This window comes from Vulpes vulpes, chromosome 8 (assembly GCF_048418805.1).
Source record: "Vulpes vulpes isolate BD-2025 chromosome 8, VulVul3, whole genome shotgun sequence".
Lineage (NCBI taxonomy): Eukaryota > Metazoa > Chordata > Mammalia > Carnivora > Canidae > Vulpes > Vulpes vulpes.
In genome coordinates, this window is record NC_132787.1 from 76,602,835 (window position 1) to 76,618,694 (window position 15,860).

At 47.4% G+C, this 15,860-nt stretch overlaps 1 protein-coding gene across 1 annotated transcript in view; it reads right to left on the reverse strand.

Moving 5' to 3' along the window:
• Positions 1 to 844: 844 nt before the first annotated feature.
• The window catches only part of LOC112916850 (two pore channel protein 2-like), a 41,629-nt gene continuing 26,613 nt past the window's right edge, over positions 845 to 15,860 (reverse strand). The window contains exons 10-19 of the mRNA XM_072767162.1: positions 13,720 to 13,864; positions 11,915 to 12,100; positions 10,775 to 10,839; positions 9,871 to 9,958; positions 9,218 to 9,287; positions 6,827 to 7,046; positions 6,598 to 6,688; positions 4,106 to 4,219; positions 3,743 to 3,867; positions 845 to 2,727 (exon numbers count right to left, since the gene is read on the reverse strand). Of these exons, the coding sequence (XP_072623263.1) occupies positions 2,582 to 2,727; positions 3,743 to 3,867; positions 4,106 to 4,219; positions 6,598 to 6,688; positions 6,827 to 7,046; positions 9,218 to 9,287; positions 9,871 to 9,958; positions 10,775 to 10,839; positions 11,915 to 12,100; positions 13,720 to 13,864 (1,250 nt within the window). The 3' untranslated portion in view covers positions 845 to 2,581. The remainder of the gene's footprint in view (positions 2,728 to 3,742; positions 3,868 to 4,105; positions 4,220 to 6,597; positions 6,689 to 6,826; positions 7,047 to 9,217; positions 9,288 to 9,870; positions 9,959 to 10,774; positions 10,840 to 11,914; positions 12,101 to 13,719; positions 13,865 to 15,860) is intronic.

Sequence of the window (15,860 nt, forward strand, 5' to 3'; positions counted from 1 at the left end):
CTCTGCCATTGATCCTAGGAGTCCTCCATTTCCCTCCTCCCTTGAGTCAATCCATCTCTCTTGGTTCCATTCTGGAATGTTTCGGACAAACCCATTTCTGGACTGATTAGGTTATAAGCAGACTAGGGTGCTGTAAGAGAGAACCACCCCCTCCCACAGTAGCTTGGAGAAGACAAGTGATTTCAGTCTCCTGTTACAGTCAGGGGACAGGGTATGCCAGCACTGACTCTGCCACCCTCCACAGGCGGCTTCCAGGATGTTCTGATTGTTGCCATTCTCAGTCAGGAAGTGGAGAAGAGGGAGAGACTGCTCCCAAGGGCAGGACCAGTGAGGTGCAGACTCCTGCTGGGCTCCCAGCTTCGGAAGGGGCTGACACAATCATGTGGCCCCGTCCCCCTGCGGGGGAGACAGGAATCACGTGCCTGATTCCTGCTGGGAGACCATGTGCTAAAATGCAGGGGTAAAGAAAGACCTGCAGAAAGGGGCGGGCTGCCCCAACTTCTGTGGTTCCCCTTTATCTTAGACTGTTGGTGGTGAAGGGGGTGGTTGGGGCCCCCTGGTGGCCACGGGGGCTGCTGCCAGGCAGTGGTCATGGGATCCAGTCTCTCCCAGCCAGCGGCTCACACATGAAGTAAATTGCATGACCAGGTTTACTCTGTAATGTTTAATGTCCGACAGGTGGAATGACATACAGGCCCATGAATAAGTAAAGTTTTCGATAAACCACGAAGCACTGATGATATGGAATCCTTGGCAGCACTTTGTGTGTGTGTGTGTGTGTGTATACACCAATGTACACATATGTATCTCAAGATGAAAAGTATTGCTAAGTGAAAAAAGGTTCTTTTTTTTTTTTAAAGATATTTATTTATTCATAGAAACACAGAGAGAGAATGAGAGGCAGAGACACAGGCAGAGGGAGAAGCAGGCTCCATGCAGAGAGCCAATGTGGGACTTGATCCAGGGTCTCCAGGATCACGCCCTGGGCTGCAGGCGGCCCTAAACCGCTGCGTCACCAGGGCTGCCCTGAAAAAAGGTTCTTGAACAATATGTATAAAAATGTCATGACATCCCATTTAGGATAAAAAATGCAATTAGAGTTGCCCCTTGAACATGAGTTTGAACTCATAAGCAGGTCCACTTATATTTTTTATAACAGTATTATAATAAATGTATTTTCTTTTCCTTATGGTTTTCTTAACGTTTTCTTTAGCTTACTTGATTGTAAGAATATAATATATAAACACGTTACATGTAAACTATGTGTTAACCAGCTGTTTATGTTACTAGTTTTTTTGGTCAATCGTAGGCTGTTAGTAAAGTTTTTGGGGGGGTATCAAAAGTTCTATGCGGATCTGTGACTCCTTTGGAGTCAGCAACCCTACTCCCTCCACACCGTGTCGGTCGAGGGTACATCATATATTTATATGCATGACAGACATGACTGTAAATGGATCGGTGTGTTTCCAGGACAAACAACAAACTCAGCATCACCATTGGGAAGGGGGCCTCAGGGGGGAGATGGCCCTCCCAAGCTAGCTTCAGTTGTCACCCTGACAGAACACATGACTCAGGCCTCACTGAGCTCAGAGACTTCGGGTCATGGACCCGTGCCTTAGAGTGGGGCCTGTGACAAGGTACAGAAGAATGAGGAGTGATACCCTGACATCTTGCTTAAAGTGTAATTGTGAGGTACAGTAGTCAGATTCACAGAGATGGAAGGTAGAGTGGTGGCTGCCAGGCCTGGGGGAGCCTGGGGGAGCCTGGGGGGAGAGGGACTAGGGAGTCACCAATGACTGCTCACAGTTGCATCTGGGATGATAAAAGTTCTGGAGAGCTGTCGCACAATATGAATATACATAAAACTACTGAACTATATGCTTAGAATTGGTTATGATGGGGACTTTTTGAATATTTACCACAATTAAAAATTGTGTTAATAATATGATTTTAATTTCTGAGAAGGAGCATGTGGCTGCATTGGGAGATTTCCAGCTGGGGAAAGTGACCTCAGAGAGTGACCTACTCAAAATCTTGCTATAACTGTAATTTAATTAAAGAAGCTTTGAGAGCCTTCCTCTGAAAAAGAAGCAATTTTGACAGAATTTTATTTTCACATTCATGTTTTTCTTCATTTTTGAATAAACCCTGAATCTCAGAGCTGCTATACTAGATATATTCCTTCACTATATTTAAATATTCAAAAGTCATTCGCATAACATGTAGCACAGGATTTAACAGAACGCAAAATATCATATAAAAATAAATGAAAAGCTTTCATATATGCACTGAAAGGACCTCACACACATATGTACAGGCGTACGATAAGTGCTCCTCATGATCTCTTCATAGATCTTCTCCTCCTTACTGCTCTGAACAGACCTCAGAACCACCCCCAGCAGGCCACACAGAGGCAGCCTCTGCACACCTTTCAGCTGACCTCGCAGGGCAGGCGGGGCTGAAGCCCAGGCTGGTCAGGCCACAGAGACAACTCACTGGGGAAAGCCATCTCTAGACAGCATATGCAAGAGGTGATGCTAGCTTGGCTTGGTTTCCAGGTGTGGACCCTTCCAGTCCAGAATCATGCACTGTTTCCAAAACTGGGATTCTTGGGATATATGTCACTGGGTGACAAGTTCAGAATCTCATCCAAGGAAGGGCCTTCATCCTCTGGAGTGATTTCGGACTCGAACATCTGCTGCAGCAGGGCGTCCACGGTCCTGTACTCTAGGAGGAAGGAGAAAGGCATGTGGAACTCAAATGTGTTGGGGTCAGAGGGGAGCATCCAGCCCAGGCAGGGCGAGGCTTTCTGGAAGGATGGCCCCCGAGTCAAAGACAATGCTCTCAGCACGGCTACCCAGATAGTCTTTGAAAGAAAGGATGAAAAAGTCAGGAAATAATCATTCATCTCTGCTGGTGCAGATACCACTGAGCTCTGGGGCCAAGCAAAACTCAAGAAAAAAAAAAAAAAAAAAAAAAAAAACGGTCTTGCCTGGAGGATTGAGGAGGGTGACACCTGGGAAGGGTGTCCTGCTCATGCCACGGTCCCTGCAATCTATGCCATGCTCCTTATCCTGAGTTTACTGTAGGCACCCTGGCCAAAGCCCAAAGTGACAGTCAGGTTGCTCTGGGTTATTCAGCCAACCACTGGTTCATTGAGAATAAAGTAGTTAAACACATAGTTGTTAGGGGCTCCTGTGCCCTAGGCACATAGTGAAGCCCTGGGGACACCACAGAAGGCAAGAAGATATGGCCCAGCACACATGGAGTCTACAAGGAAGACAAATGGTGACCAAACTGTCAGTTAATGACAAATGGCATCCACCCAGCATGGCAGGTCATGGTGGGAAGGAAGGGAGATTGAGAAAGAGAGAACTCAGGCATAAGGGCTGCAGAAACCATGAAAGGAGGGCTTGTCTTTTTTTTTTTTTTTTTTAAAGGTTTGGTTTTTTTAAGATTTTATTTATTCATGATAGTCACACAGAGACAGAGAGGCAGAGACACAGGCAGAGGGAGAAGCAGGCTCCATGCAGGGAGCCTGACGTGGGAGTCAATCCCGGGTCTCCAGGATCGGGCCCCAGGCCAAAGGCAGGCGCCAAACCGCTGCGCCACCCAGGGATCCTGGAGGGCTTGTCTTTATCCTGAAGCTACTGAAGGTCAGATTTGCATTCTGGAAACATCTCACTGGCTGCAGTGAGGAGAGCATGGATTGGAAGAAGTTTTGCACTGGGTTAAAACTTACTTTTAGATGCAATTCTGAAGTACAATCCTTTCAAGGCCTTCCTTTTGTTGTCTCCATCATCCCCACTGAAGCCACTGTCTTTGGCATCCATGTTATCAATGAGCTTCCCATCCTGCATTTCTTCTCTTCAAGGAAGAAGAGACATGAACAGGGTCAAGTCCCTCACTGAGTCCCTCACATGTCCTCCCAGCCATAGCCCCGGGTCACTGTCCAGCCACATCCGGGGCTCTCCTCTGCCCAGTGAAGGTCCCTGAGAACTGGCACATAGGACCATGCTGGATGCCATGGGGCCCTGAGTGAGTAGACGTGGCCAGTCCGCTTCCCAAAGTCTGTAAGTGATATCGAGGGGAACACACTACTCACTCTTGAACTCCCACTCCAAGCTCTTGAATCTTCTTCTCGATAGCAGTTTCGACTTCACTTTTTTCTAAGGAGTATGCCACAAAAAATGCCTCCAAGATGAACGCTATGAAAATACTGAGAAAGAGTGAGAGGTAGAGGGTGCAGGCTGTGGTCTAGGCAACAAGGAATCCCAGTTCTAAAGGGTGTCTGAGCCTGAACAGGAAGGCAGCCTATTGCTGCAAAGACAATGCAACGTATAAGAGAGAAACAGCGGTGTCTCTCAAGGACTGGATACAACTTTCATTCATTTGGGGAAAAAAACATTTTTCTTTTACAACCTATTTAACCAGTGAATATTAAAAAGAAAACATAGCTTATAGCGGCGCCTGGGTGGCTCAGTGGTTGAGTGTCTGCCTTTGGTTCAGGTCGTGATCCCGAGATCTGGGATCGAGTCCCGCATCGGGCTCCCCACAGGGAGCCTGGTTCTCCCTCTGCTTGTGTCTCTGCCCCTCTCTCTCTCTGCCTCTCTTTCATGAATAAACAAAATAAAATCTTAAAAAAAAGAAAATCTAGCTTATTTCTGGAATGGACAGGGGCTTAAGCCCAACAATTGCCAGTAGACAGTTCTCCCTGAATATCTCAAGGTGCAGCCTGGGTTGTCTGAGCAAAGGCACTGAGAGCTGATTTAGGAAGGTTCATCCACAAGACATTCCAGTAAGCTGGAAAGCTCCAAGATGCTTCCCCTCAGAGACAGTCCTGGATAGTAAAGATAAAAAGTTCACCTTGCCCTCCCTGGGGATCTGCTTATATTCCAGGTGAAACTAAAATCCCTATTTTTCTCTCTCTCTGCAGAAGAGAGGACAGGCAGGTCCCCAGCAACCCTATAATGAGTTCACCTTCCTCCTTGTGGGGTTCCCTCCTCCTCCTTCTCCAGTGGGGACGAAGGTTCAGGGAGCTGACATGGTGTGTTGCTCTGTGGCCGCTTCCGCCACAACTAATAAACTTTGTCTCTGACCCAGGGGGCCGTGGCTTCTGTCGGTGTATATATGGTGTGTATACGGGGCATGTGCTTGCAGACGAAGCTGCTGGCTTGCAAGCAGGCAAGAACCTCAGACCCTCCACACGTTTCTGACCTACGGGGATGATGGAGCCCAGGGCTCCTACCATGGCACACGCTTTGAGAGGAGAGAAGCCCTGCCTCTGCTGGTCCCAGCACTCCGGCAACCTCTGTGAGAGCCACCCGGAGAGGCGTTTCTCTCGTGTTCCCACTACATATTCTATTCAGGCTGTGTAAGGACAAGCAAGCCTGATCAGAGCTACCTGTGGGGTTTCTTCCCCTCTCCTCCCTTGGCCAGTTTTTTGTATTTTTTTTTTTTAAAGATTTGATTGATTGGGATCCCTGGTGGCTCAGCAGTTTGGCACCATCTTCAGCCTGGGGCATGATCCTGGAGACCTGGGATCGAGTCCCGCATTGGGCTCCCTGCATGGAGCCTGCTTCTCCCTCTGCCTGTGTCTCTGCCTCTCTCTCTCTCTCTCTCTGTACCTCTCATGAATAAATAAATAAAATATTTTAAAAAAAAGATTTTGATTGATTGATTTATGAGAGAGAGAGAGGGAGCGAGAGGGAGCATAAGCAAGGGGAGTGGCAGACAGAAGGAGAGGCAGAAACAGGATCCCCACCAAACAGGGAGCCTGATGTAGGGCTTGATGCCAGGACCCCAGGATCATGACCTGAGTGAAAGGCAGATACTTCACCAACAGAGCCACCCAGGTGCCTCTCAGCCAGTATTCTTGAGTCATTCTTGAGCCAAAGTCAGTAGGTGGTGGCTGGCCAAAGCAGGCCTGATGTAATAAGGAAGGCACTGGGTGCTGGGATGTCACCCCAAGAACTGCAGACCCCAGGCTGTGAGAGGGGTATGACAACCAGAAAACCTCTCTAGAAGAGAATTCTAGTGATCATGAGGACTCAGGTTCAGGTCCCATGGAGGAACCAAGGAGCTAGAATCAGAGACTCTTAAGCTGGAACAGAAGCCCTCTAGAGTAATGGGATGTCACAGCAGCTTTCAGTGATTGAGTTCTAGCCTGGAAGAGGGACCAGGACAGACCTAGAACCAATGAAAGGACTGTACCAGTGCCTTCTACCTGTGCAAGGACAGGGAGATACCAGAGATGGACAACTAGGGAACAGCCTCTGAGGCTCTAAGAAGCTAGTAGATGCATGGATTTAAGCAGAGGGTGAACCGTATTCACAGGGATGCTCTAAAGGGATTTGGTCTGGGTGAGGAAGGAGAGGGAGACTGGCCAGGACCCTGGGGTCCTTCTGACCCAAACAACTTATAAAACTATGAGATATGCATGAGCTATAGATGTGCATGGCACCGGCAGACAGCGATGAACACAAATAGGAACGCAAGTGACACTCCTCCCTTGTGGTGCCTTCGCATGGTGCACACTAGGTGGCCAGAACAAGGGATGAAGATGTGGAATTGCCAACGGGGCAGGAGTAAACTCACTTAACAATGAGAATGACGACCACAATGTGGAAGCTGATGAAGTACAGCTTTGCCGCCTGGTGAGTCACCAGGGCGAAGCCACCTGCGAGGAGTGCAAAGCTAAGGAATCAAAGCTTCAGGGAACTGGGCAGGTGACCAGGATGCTCCTGGAAGTTCCTTTCGGTGCCCTCCCCCCCAAACCCAGGGAGCAGGCAGGCCCTGGGAGTCCGTCCCCTCGCAGAAAGGATATCATGCCACTGGTTCACCACCGTGAGCTCCATCAGCACGATGAACGAGGAGGCGAGGTCATTGAAGTTGTTCTTGCAATAGTGGTCTCGGGCGAAAGCGGAGCCGGTCAAGGCTGGGTTCCCACACACCTGAGCTTCGGGAGTGGTGAAATTCGGGTCGAAGAACCGGACTTTGCCTTGGAATGCTTCCATCCCAATGATAGCAAAGACGTAGTAGACCACCTGGGAGGGGCAGCACAGGTCAGCAAGGGCGCATCGAGCTGCAGCCGTGCAGGACGGCGAGGAGCCAGCAGGAGGGGCGGGAGAATCGCGGACACGGACGCGGGTGGACCCGGCAGGAAGGGCCACACTGTGATTCCGGAGTGGCTGCCCGCCCCAGCCGAGTTTCAAGCATGTCAGGGTGGGGAAGGGTGGACCAATTGGCTCTTCTCTGCTGGAGAAGCCTGAGCGGTCCACGGAGGAGACACAGGACCCAGCCAGCTGGACCACAGCACCGCCTCTCCAGTGGGCTTCTACAGCCCAAAACAAAGCTGCTGGGCAAGTTAGTGGGTTAAATCCTCAAGAAACAACAGCTGGGGGATGCCTGGGTGGCTCAGTGATTGAGCGTCTGCCTTCAGCTTGGGTTGTGATCCCAGGGTCCTGGGATCGAGTCCCACATTGGGCTCCCCACAGAGAGCCTGCTTCTCCCTCTGCCTGTGTCTCTGCTTCTCTCTGTGCCTCTCATGAATAAATAAATAAATAATCTAAAAAACCAAAACAACAGTTGGCCCATTAGGAAAACAATAATAAGGCTGTATCTTAATCCCATTTTTTATAAGATGAATTTCAAAGGTACCATAGGGTCCAATGAAAAAGAAATAAATTGAGTAGAAGAAGTCCCCACTAAGCATGACTAAAAAAGATAGAAGATTATACAATAATCTATAAAATAAAAAATTAGCAAAGACGACTATATAATTAATTTAAATGATTATACAGCTCCCAAAATAGACAAAAATCCTTTAGGTGAAGGAAAAAAAATAGAAACTCAAAAAACAAGTGACAGAGAAGGAAAAGTAATTATGCTAGAAACAACTTACCGATAGCCTATTTCCTGAATTGGCAAAACACTCCTGCAAATCATATTTTTAAATTAACAGAATGGACCAAGGATATGAACACACTGTCTACCGAAAAAATAAGCACTAAGTGGCCAAAAGAACATGGAGAAGACACTCAGGCCTGTGAAACAGGACAGAAGTGCATGTCAGAGCCACACAGCACCATTCTGTCCCATCGGACTGGAAGACGTGCAATGACTCATAAGCCCCAGCTGTGAGGGGTGTAGAGGCACAGGCTGTGACATGCTGTCGTCTGGACTACACAGGAAGCATGACTCTGGACGGAGCCACTGGCCGACCAAAGTTTGAACACATTTACCTTTTGACCCAGCCTTGCTGCCTGGAAATGCATCCAGGAACAGAGGCACTAAGATGCAGGTGCAAGGACCTCACTACATCAGCTGTGGTGGCAAGAAAGTGACACCTCCTAGTGGTCTGTCAGTAGAGGGGCTAGTTGGATGTGTTCCAGAGTCTTCCCTCAGTGGGAAGACTTTTAATCACTTTTAATCATAGCAGAGCCTACACGATGCATGTGTCCTCAAAGTCGTGCAGCATTTCATGTGGATTATTCTATCTGACTGAACAATAAACTAGATACATACACACAATTATGGGATATACTTGTGTACATGGAGATATTGAGGAAGAGGAACAAGAAAACTTTAATAATGGTTATCTCCAGGAAAGACACATATGGGGAAGGGAAATGGGTGACCTAGAGTCTGCCCTTTGTTCTTCTGTACTAATAGAATTTCTTACCATGAGAACAGGAAAGCAAAGTGAGTACCCTGTGGCAGAGTGACCACCTTCATTCACAGTGTGGAACTTCTCCTAAGCAGGAGGCGACAGCCCCCATGCATCCCTGGGTGGCTGTTCTCACCACTGGGGATGTGAGGAGCAGGTGGGCTTTAGCCACAAGCAGAACAAAGAAGGATCTGAGGTTGGGGGGTGGGGGAGGGACAGGCAGCCATGAGCCGGAAGGAGACTGCACCCCTGAGAAGCATCTGCTAGTCGTCCTGACCTACCCAGGCTGTGGGTGACAAAGAAATCATGGCCGAGTTAACCCACTGCAGTTCTGGTGTCTCTCACAGTAGCTGGTGTACCTTAGCTGGTATATGCCCAGTGTTTCCAGACACTGGATATTTCTAAAAAGGATTACACGAAATCAGTGAGTCTCATTTACTTAATCTCCCTTTCTTTTCCTTGCTTAAAATAAGGCTTACGGAGAGTTGCCAAGAACGAACATCATACTGCTTAGTTCACATAGAACAGCCACAAGAACAAGCCACTTACCAAGACAAGTCCACCAAACGTCAGTATCGTGGGGCCAATGTTAATTAAGGTGGTCACGATAAGCCGGAATCTAGGATAAAACAAAGTTTCTAGCACAAGGCGGCAAAAGGGGAAGCCAGAAAGTAAAGCTGACACCACGCGAGCAGGTTTCATTTAATATCTCTTCCCCCCAGGACTGGATCTGTTCAGAAACTGTCAGGAATTTGCCTTTTTAGCTGTGCATCACTGGGGGAATTATTTAACCTCCCTGAGCTTCATTGTAATCACCTGTAAACAAAGGCTAAGAAAAGCCCCCCTCTCAAAGGTTGTTGGAAGAATTTCACAAGACAATGGTTGGCATACTCAGGTTAGCATTAGCTGCCTCCACAGCCACTGTTATGCAGCCACTGTAGAGCCTGCATGGTTGAGGGAAGGGGCCACAGGGATGAAAATGATCGATTGAACCCCTGCCCTCAGGAAGCTGACGTTTGAGTGCTCTTTGCCATCTTCGAAGGCTCCCCTGCCTGCCCTGACATGCTGAGAGGGGGCTGGGTCCTCCATACAAGTTCCATTCCAGGCTCATAATGGGGGGGTGTTTATCATTCTGAGGCAGGAGCGATTTCCAGCAGGGCCCAGTGTGGGAACCACTCGGGTGCACATGACTCCCTCTTTACCTCTGAATACTGACAATGATCCTTAGGAGCCGGAGTATCCTCAATATCAAGACAATATCCAGTATCTGCTGACTGTTGTAATTTCCTGCTAGGACAGAAACCACAGTTGTTTAACATTCCATTTTGTGAGTGCCTCTGGCTTGTCCCATGTATTCAATGAGGTCTGAGACTCTGTGGGTTCAGGGGAGAGACGCGGCTTCACTTCCAGAGCAGGACAGTGGCTCTGAGCTGTGAGGAAGCAAGTGCCACCTTGAATCACTCACTCGCCTAGCAAAGCCAAGCCACTCCAGGCATTCCCTCCTCCCCTGAGAGCTAGAGAATCATGAGAGCAGGTGTAGGCTTCAGGCCATATCTAAGAAATGACTGTGCATCAGGTTCTACAGAACACATTTCTTCAAGCCCTTCCTTTCGCAATACTCCTTTCAGAGAGTTGTGTTATGAAGCTGCACCATCTCTAAATAACACCTTCTGCTGTCTACAGAAGGAGTGTGCATGGTGGGGTGGGATGTGCGGGTGCAGCCAGAGGAGGAGTAGACACAAGAGGGCAGAGGGCAAGGAACTATGCAGAATTCCAGCTCCAGCTGGACCCTGGATAGGGGGCCGAGATGGGCTGAGGGTCAGAGGCATGGAGGTTAAGCCATGAGACTGAGGGCAGGTCTGGAGAGGAGGTGACCAGGGCAGGATCTGGTGTGATGGATGCATACAAATATAATCTCTAACATACAGCTAAACACTAAGCTACCATCTCTCTCCAGAACATGAAACACTTCTATTAATTCCCTTGGGTACCCCCTGCCCCATCTCCAATGTCTTCCTTACTGCCATCCAGTGGAAGTTCCACAAAGACTATGGATGGAATGCATGATCCCAGGAGGTGGTGAGGCCGAGGGTCCATGGTACTGACCTGACTGAATGGTGGCGTTGGCCACAGTGGCCACCAGGGCTGCGATGATGATCAGCATATCAAACCTAATAGTGCAGAAGCAAAGTTGGTGAAAGATCAAGGGAAAAGCCTGGAAGTTCAGGATGCCACTGATCCCAAGAAAACTTTGAATCCAGTATCTTAGGCAAAGCAATGATCCAGCCAAGAAACTGATTTCCATAATTTTTGAACAACAGAGACAAAGCAAGAAATGCTACATTTGAATGATCCAGTGATCACTCACTAGTGGCTCTAATGAACCACCCAAGGGTATGTGTAGCAATCAGCCAATTCTTATCACTTTGTCTTCCAAAATAGCTATATGCTTGCAAGAATATTTTGGCACATTTTCAGAATACACAGTATAATCTTTCTAGGTATTAATTTTAATAAGTGCATGGTAACTTTGTAACTAAAGGGGAAATCCATCATATCGTTACTCTTCTGCCTAACAATAGTACCAAAGGACAATGGTGCCAAAGCACTGGACAAGACTAGCTAGTTCCCCTTTGGCCACATGCGCATGCTAGTGAGTTTCCTGGCACCAAAAGCAGTGATCGCAGAGATCCAACCCTGCCAAGCTGTTCGCTACTTAAGACAGGCATGTGTGTGTGTGCCTTGTATCTTTGTGTCCTGCCATTTCTAACATGCAGTGACATTTGAGATGGTCTGCAGCACATGGGTGATGGTTCAAGACCAGGAGGTACACAGTCTGTAGAAGAAAGAGGCCACAGGTGACACATCTCATGTAGGAAAGGGCTTGTTAACAATCTCCTTGTCCAGGCCTACGTGCCAAGTTCTCTGATAAAAAGACTAGGGAGTGGGCCAAGGGAGCTATGGAAGGAACTTCTTGGATATGATGTTCAATATCCTTTCCAAAACCAGGATGCTGTGATCTGTGATTCTAATTTTAGCTAGAGTCAGTTGAAACTGACATCATAAATAACAGCTTTGTCTGAACCAGATGTTCCTACACCCTCAAGATTTCATTATCAGATACCCCAAAACTAGGCAGCTAGACCTTGAAGAAACTATAACAATATTCCCCAAATGGACAGAGACCCCCCCCCTTTGCCCATGGACTCTAAGCCCCCCTCCACTCCCCAGAACACACATGCTCACCAGTTCCAGAACTGCTTCCTGCCAAAATAGGCTCTGGGCTCATATGTGTACAGTTTCAGGAGAATTTCAATAATATATAGAGAAAGAAAAAGCCATTCTGCGTTAGAGATGAAGGGTTTTTTCTCATCCAGAGCAATGAATATGGCATTTACTAGAATGATGACATCATAAACCCAGACAAAAATCCTGCCGTGAGGGAAAAAAGAAGAGATTCTGTCATCACACATTTCAGTGAAAGGAGCGTGGTCAGAACCTTCTAGCAGCTACTGTGTTCCCGACAATGTCATGGTTCTGAGATGCCTCTCAACCCCATCCCAAAATGGGCACACACACATGAGCACACTCTGACTCAAGTACGTAAAGGTTCCAGCACGGCCAGGGTCCTGAAATCCACCTGCCTCCCCCTGACACTGGGGCAGTCCTTCTGGCCAAGGAGAAAATGAAGACCTGGTGATCAAGGACAGGGGGAATAGAGGTGTGGTTTTTCCAGGTGCCCCTCTGGTGGCATAGTCCCTGACTCAGATGAAAGCTTAGGCAGAACTGGGGCAAGTAGAAGGTTTAGGGCCTAGCATGGGATCATGATACCTCTCCCGCTTGTCCCTGGAAAATTAACATCCTTAACTAAGAAAGCTGCTGAAAAACTCTTTACCCTTAATGCACACAAGCCTTTCAGGGGACTGACATGTCCATCATCCTCACCAAGTCTGAAGTGGGCTCGGCCCCAACTTTCCAATGAAAGAGCAGGCTGCTCTGCTCAGGTAGCTGTCTCCCATGCTGCAGAGAACCCCGGGTGAACCCTGGGATGGCACTGGGAAGACAGGAGGGGCTCCCACCCTACTGTTCTCTGTGAAGCTGTAGACCTAGGACCTTGGATGCCACATGTGGACACACAAGCCTCCAGCACACGAAACACATCAGTAATTCAAGGCTGGGATTAATGGGAAGAAGCTTCTACATAAAGAGCTTTGATAAATATCAAATATCACAGGCTGAGCCACTTTCCAGGACTTCTCAACCATTCTCTTCCATGAAACATTAAATTCAAGGACAGCAAGAGGATGAGGCACTAATGATAGGGACACTCCAGGCCACGCATATGAAACCTAAGATCTGCAACTAGAATGAATGATTCTTTCTGGAGTCCACTTATTTGAGAATAAGAGAATTAATTGGCCTTCCTAACAATCATTCCAATAATTCAAATGCATGAGTTCTTACTATGCACTTTACAAAGTCAGAGCACCGGGGATCCCTGGGTGGCGCAGTGGTTTGGCGCCTGCCTTTGGCCCAGGGCGCGATCCTGGAGACCCGGGATCGAATCCCACGTCGGGCTCCCGGTGCATGGAGCCTGCTTCTCCCTCTGCCTATGTCTCTGCCTCTCTCTCTGTCTCTCTGTGACTATCATAAATAAATTTAAAAAAAAATTAAAAAAAAAAAAAAAAAAAACAAAGTCAGAGCACCATATCTGAAATTAACTTCCTAATGATTTGGGTGGGGCTGGAACCTTCTGATTTCAGAGAGCGGTCAGCTTCTCTGGCTCAGAGAGCACATCCAGTTTGCGGCCCTTGAGCATCTTAGGAAATAGGGCAGAAGGAAGCATAATCAAGAAGCCTGTCCTAAAAAAAAAAAAAAAAAAGAAGCCTGTCCTTTTGGTTAAGGTCAAACATAGCATGTCCAGAACAAAAAGCAGCAAGCAAGGGGATGATTTATAGCTTCAGTAATGAAATATATTAAGTCCAAACAGCATTTGCAAACTCCTCTCTTTTTAAAGCAACTTGAGAAAAAACAGGCCCTATCTCACTTGCCTGTGCCGAACCATTCTCTGGACTGAGAGGCTTGCAGACGACTGGTATACCCGAGGCATCCAGTCTTCCAGTGGGTGTCTCCTGATGTTGATGGCGACTACCTGAATATTGAGGAGGTCAGCCAAGCGTAGAAAGTTCAATTTGTCTGCAATGGAAAAAAAAAATGATCCCAAATGCACGGCCACTGTGATACTAAGGTTCAAAGGGTGACACTAAGTTAGCAGACTCTTGTTTCTGCGTTTCCTAGGTGAAGATCTGAAGCTTCAAAAGGTGAAGGCCCAAGGCCAAGGAGCCATCAAATGGCACAGCCACCTGTCCTCACTCAGATCTGCAGCCAACCCAAGGCAGCCAACACTAGCATGTGATTTTGGTAGTTCACAGATGCTGCTACCTCACCCCCTGCCTTCTACCCACCTACCTCTTCACATGGGCCATCCCTACTTTCAGTGTCTGCCTGACTTACCTTTCCAGCCTCCACTCCACCTCTCTTGCCTCTCCACCAAGCCTCCAAAGTAGCTGTAATCCACCTCCTTCCCCTTCCCTCAAGCTCCTATCCTCTTCTCTGCCCACCCTCCTTCCCTGCCCCTCCTCAGAGATTCACTCAAATCCACAGCTTCCACAACAAGTTGGCCCAAGAGCCAGTCCAAAGTTCACCGGACTCTTTCTGACCAGCCTGGCCCCATGTGGCTACAGAGCCAGTATTCTCCAGATCTGCCAAATGTCCACCTCTCTCCAACCAGACAGGCTGGATTCTGACTATGACTCAACTGGGTTGGTTTTCAACCCCATTTGTGTATGAACTTTCTGCTCCATACAATGTAAAGAATTTCATCCCAACAGATGAAATCAGGATATGTAAAGGATGTTACTGCTTCCTACAAAGTTCTTCTTACAATTTCTTTCCAAGTTTTCTTTGAAAACTAAGTTGACGCTTAGAAACAAAGTTGATGTTTGGAAAACTTTAAAAAAGCTGTTGAAAGAAATCACCAGTGCAGATTGAGTCTAGCTGAGACAACAGGCAAAGGTTGGGATGGGCATTTTTTTATCCTAGAAGTCTTCTCATTCAGAGGGCCTGGCAGATATCCATAGCTCCATTCCAGTTTTCAGGAGCAAACAATGAATGATGGCTCTACAGTTAGCACAGCATGGATTGTGCGAGAAAGATGACGCAGAACTGCCATCAACAGATGTCCAAGCAAAGAACAAGCTTCAGTCCTGGCAGAAGCGAGGCTTCATCTGAGTGATGAGCCTGAATCAAATACAGCCTTGAGTGATGTCACACATTCATGTTGCTATTTTCCTCAACAGTTGTATGGTGCTAAGAACACAAAAGAACATGAATCCTTAAAATTAGATGAAAAAACACACATAGGGGCAGCCCGGGTGGCTCAGTGGTTTAGCACTGCCTTCAGTCCAGGGTGTGATCCTGGAGACCCGAGATCGAGTCCCACGTTGGGCCCCCTGCATGGAGCCTGCTTCTCGCTCTGCCTATGTCTCTGCCTCTCTCTCTCTCTCTCTCTCTCTCTCTCTCTCTATGTCTTTCATGAGTAAATAAATTAAAAAAAAAAACCACACATAGATGTCTTAGGATATCCAAGTTCCTGAGTCTTCAGAGTTAGAAAGAAAATATACATACATGTCTTAATAACCAAAGGCATGGAACACCTACTCAGGCGGAAGTGCAAACTTGGAGAATTAGGTGACAGGATAACTTGGATCCAAGCGCCTGGGCTGCATGAACCCCACCATCACCGGTTAGGGAGGCAATGACATGACAAGCATGGGTAGGATTTGGGTGACCTACTGACAGGAACCCAGCTAAAACATCATACGTTAAGCAACCTAACCAAAAGGGAATCTATTAGTCTCACCGGTTCACATCTTTTCATCCAGAAGATTCAGTAGAACAACAACAACAACAACAAAAAGAGAATCAAAACAATAATAATTTTGTATTAAGAAGGAACTTATACTCATCGGACATTCTTATGTTGAAGATCAGAAGTCAGCTAACTTTTTCTGTAAAGGGCCAGATAGTAAATATATTAGGCTTTGTAGGTCAAATGATCTCAATTTTAACTACTCAGTTCTGCTGTTATAGCGTGAAAGCAGCCATAAATAATACACAAATGAATTAGCAT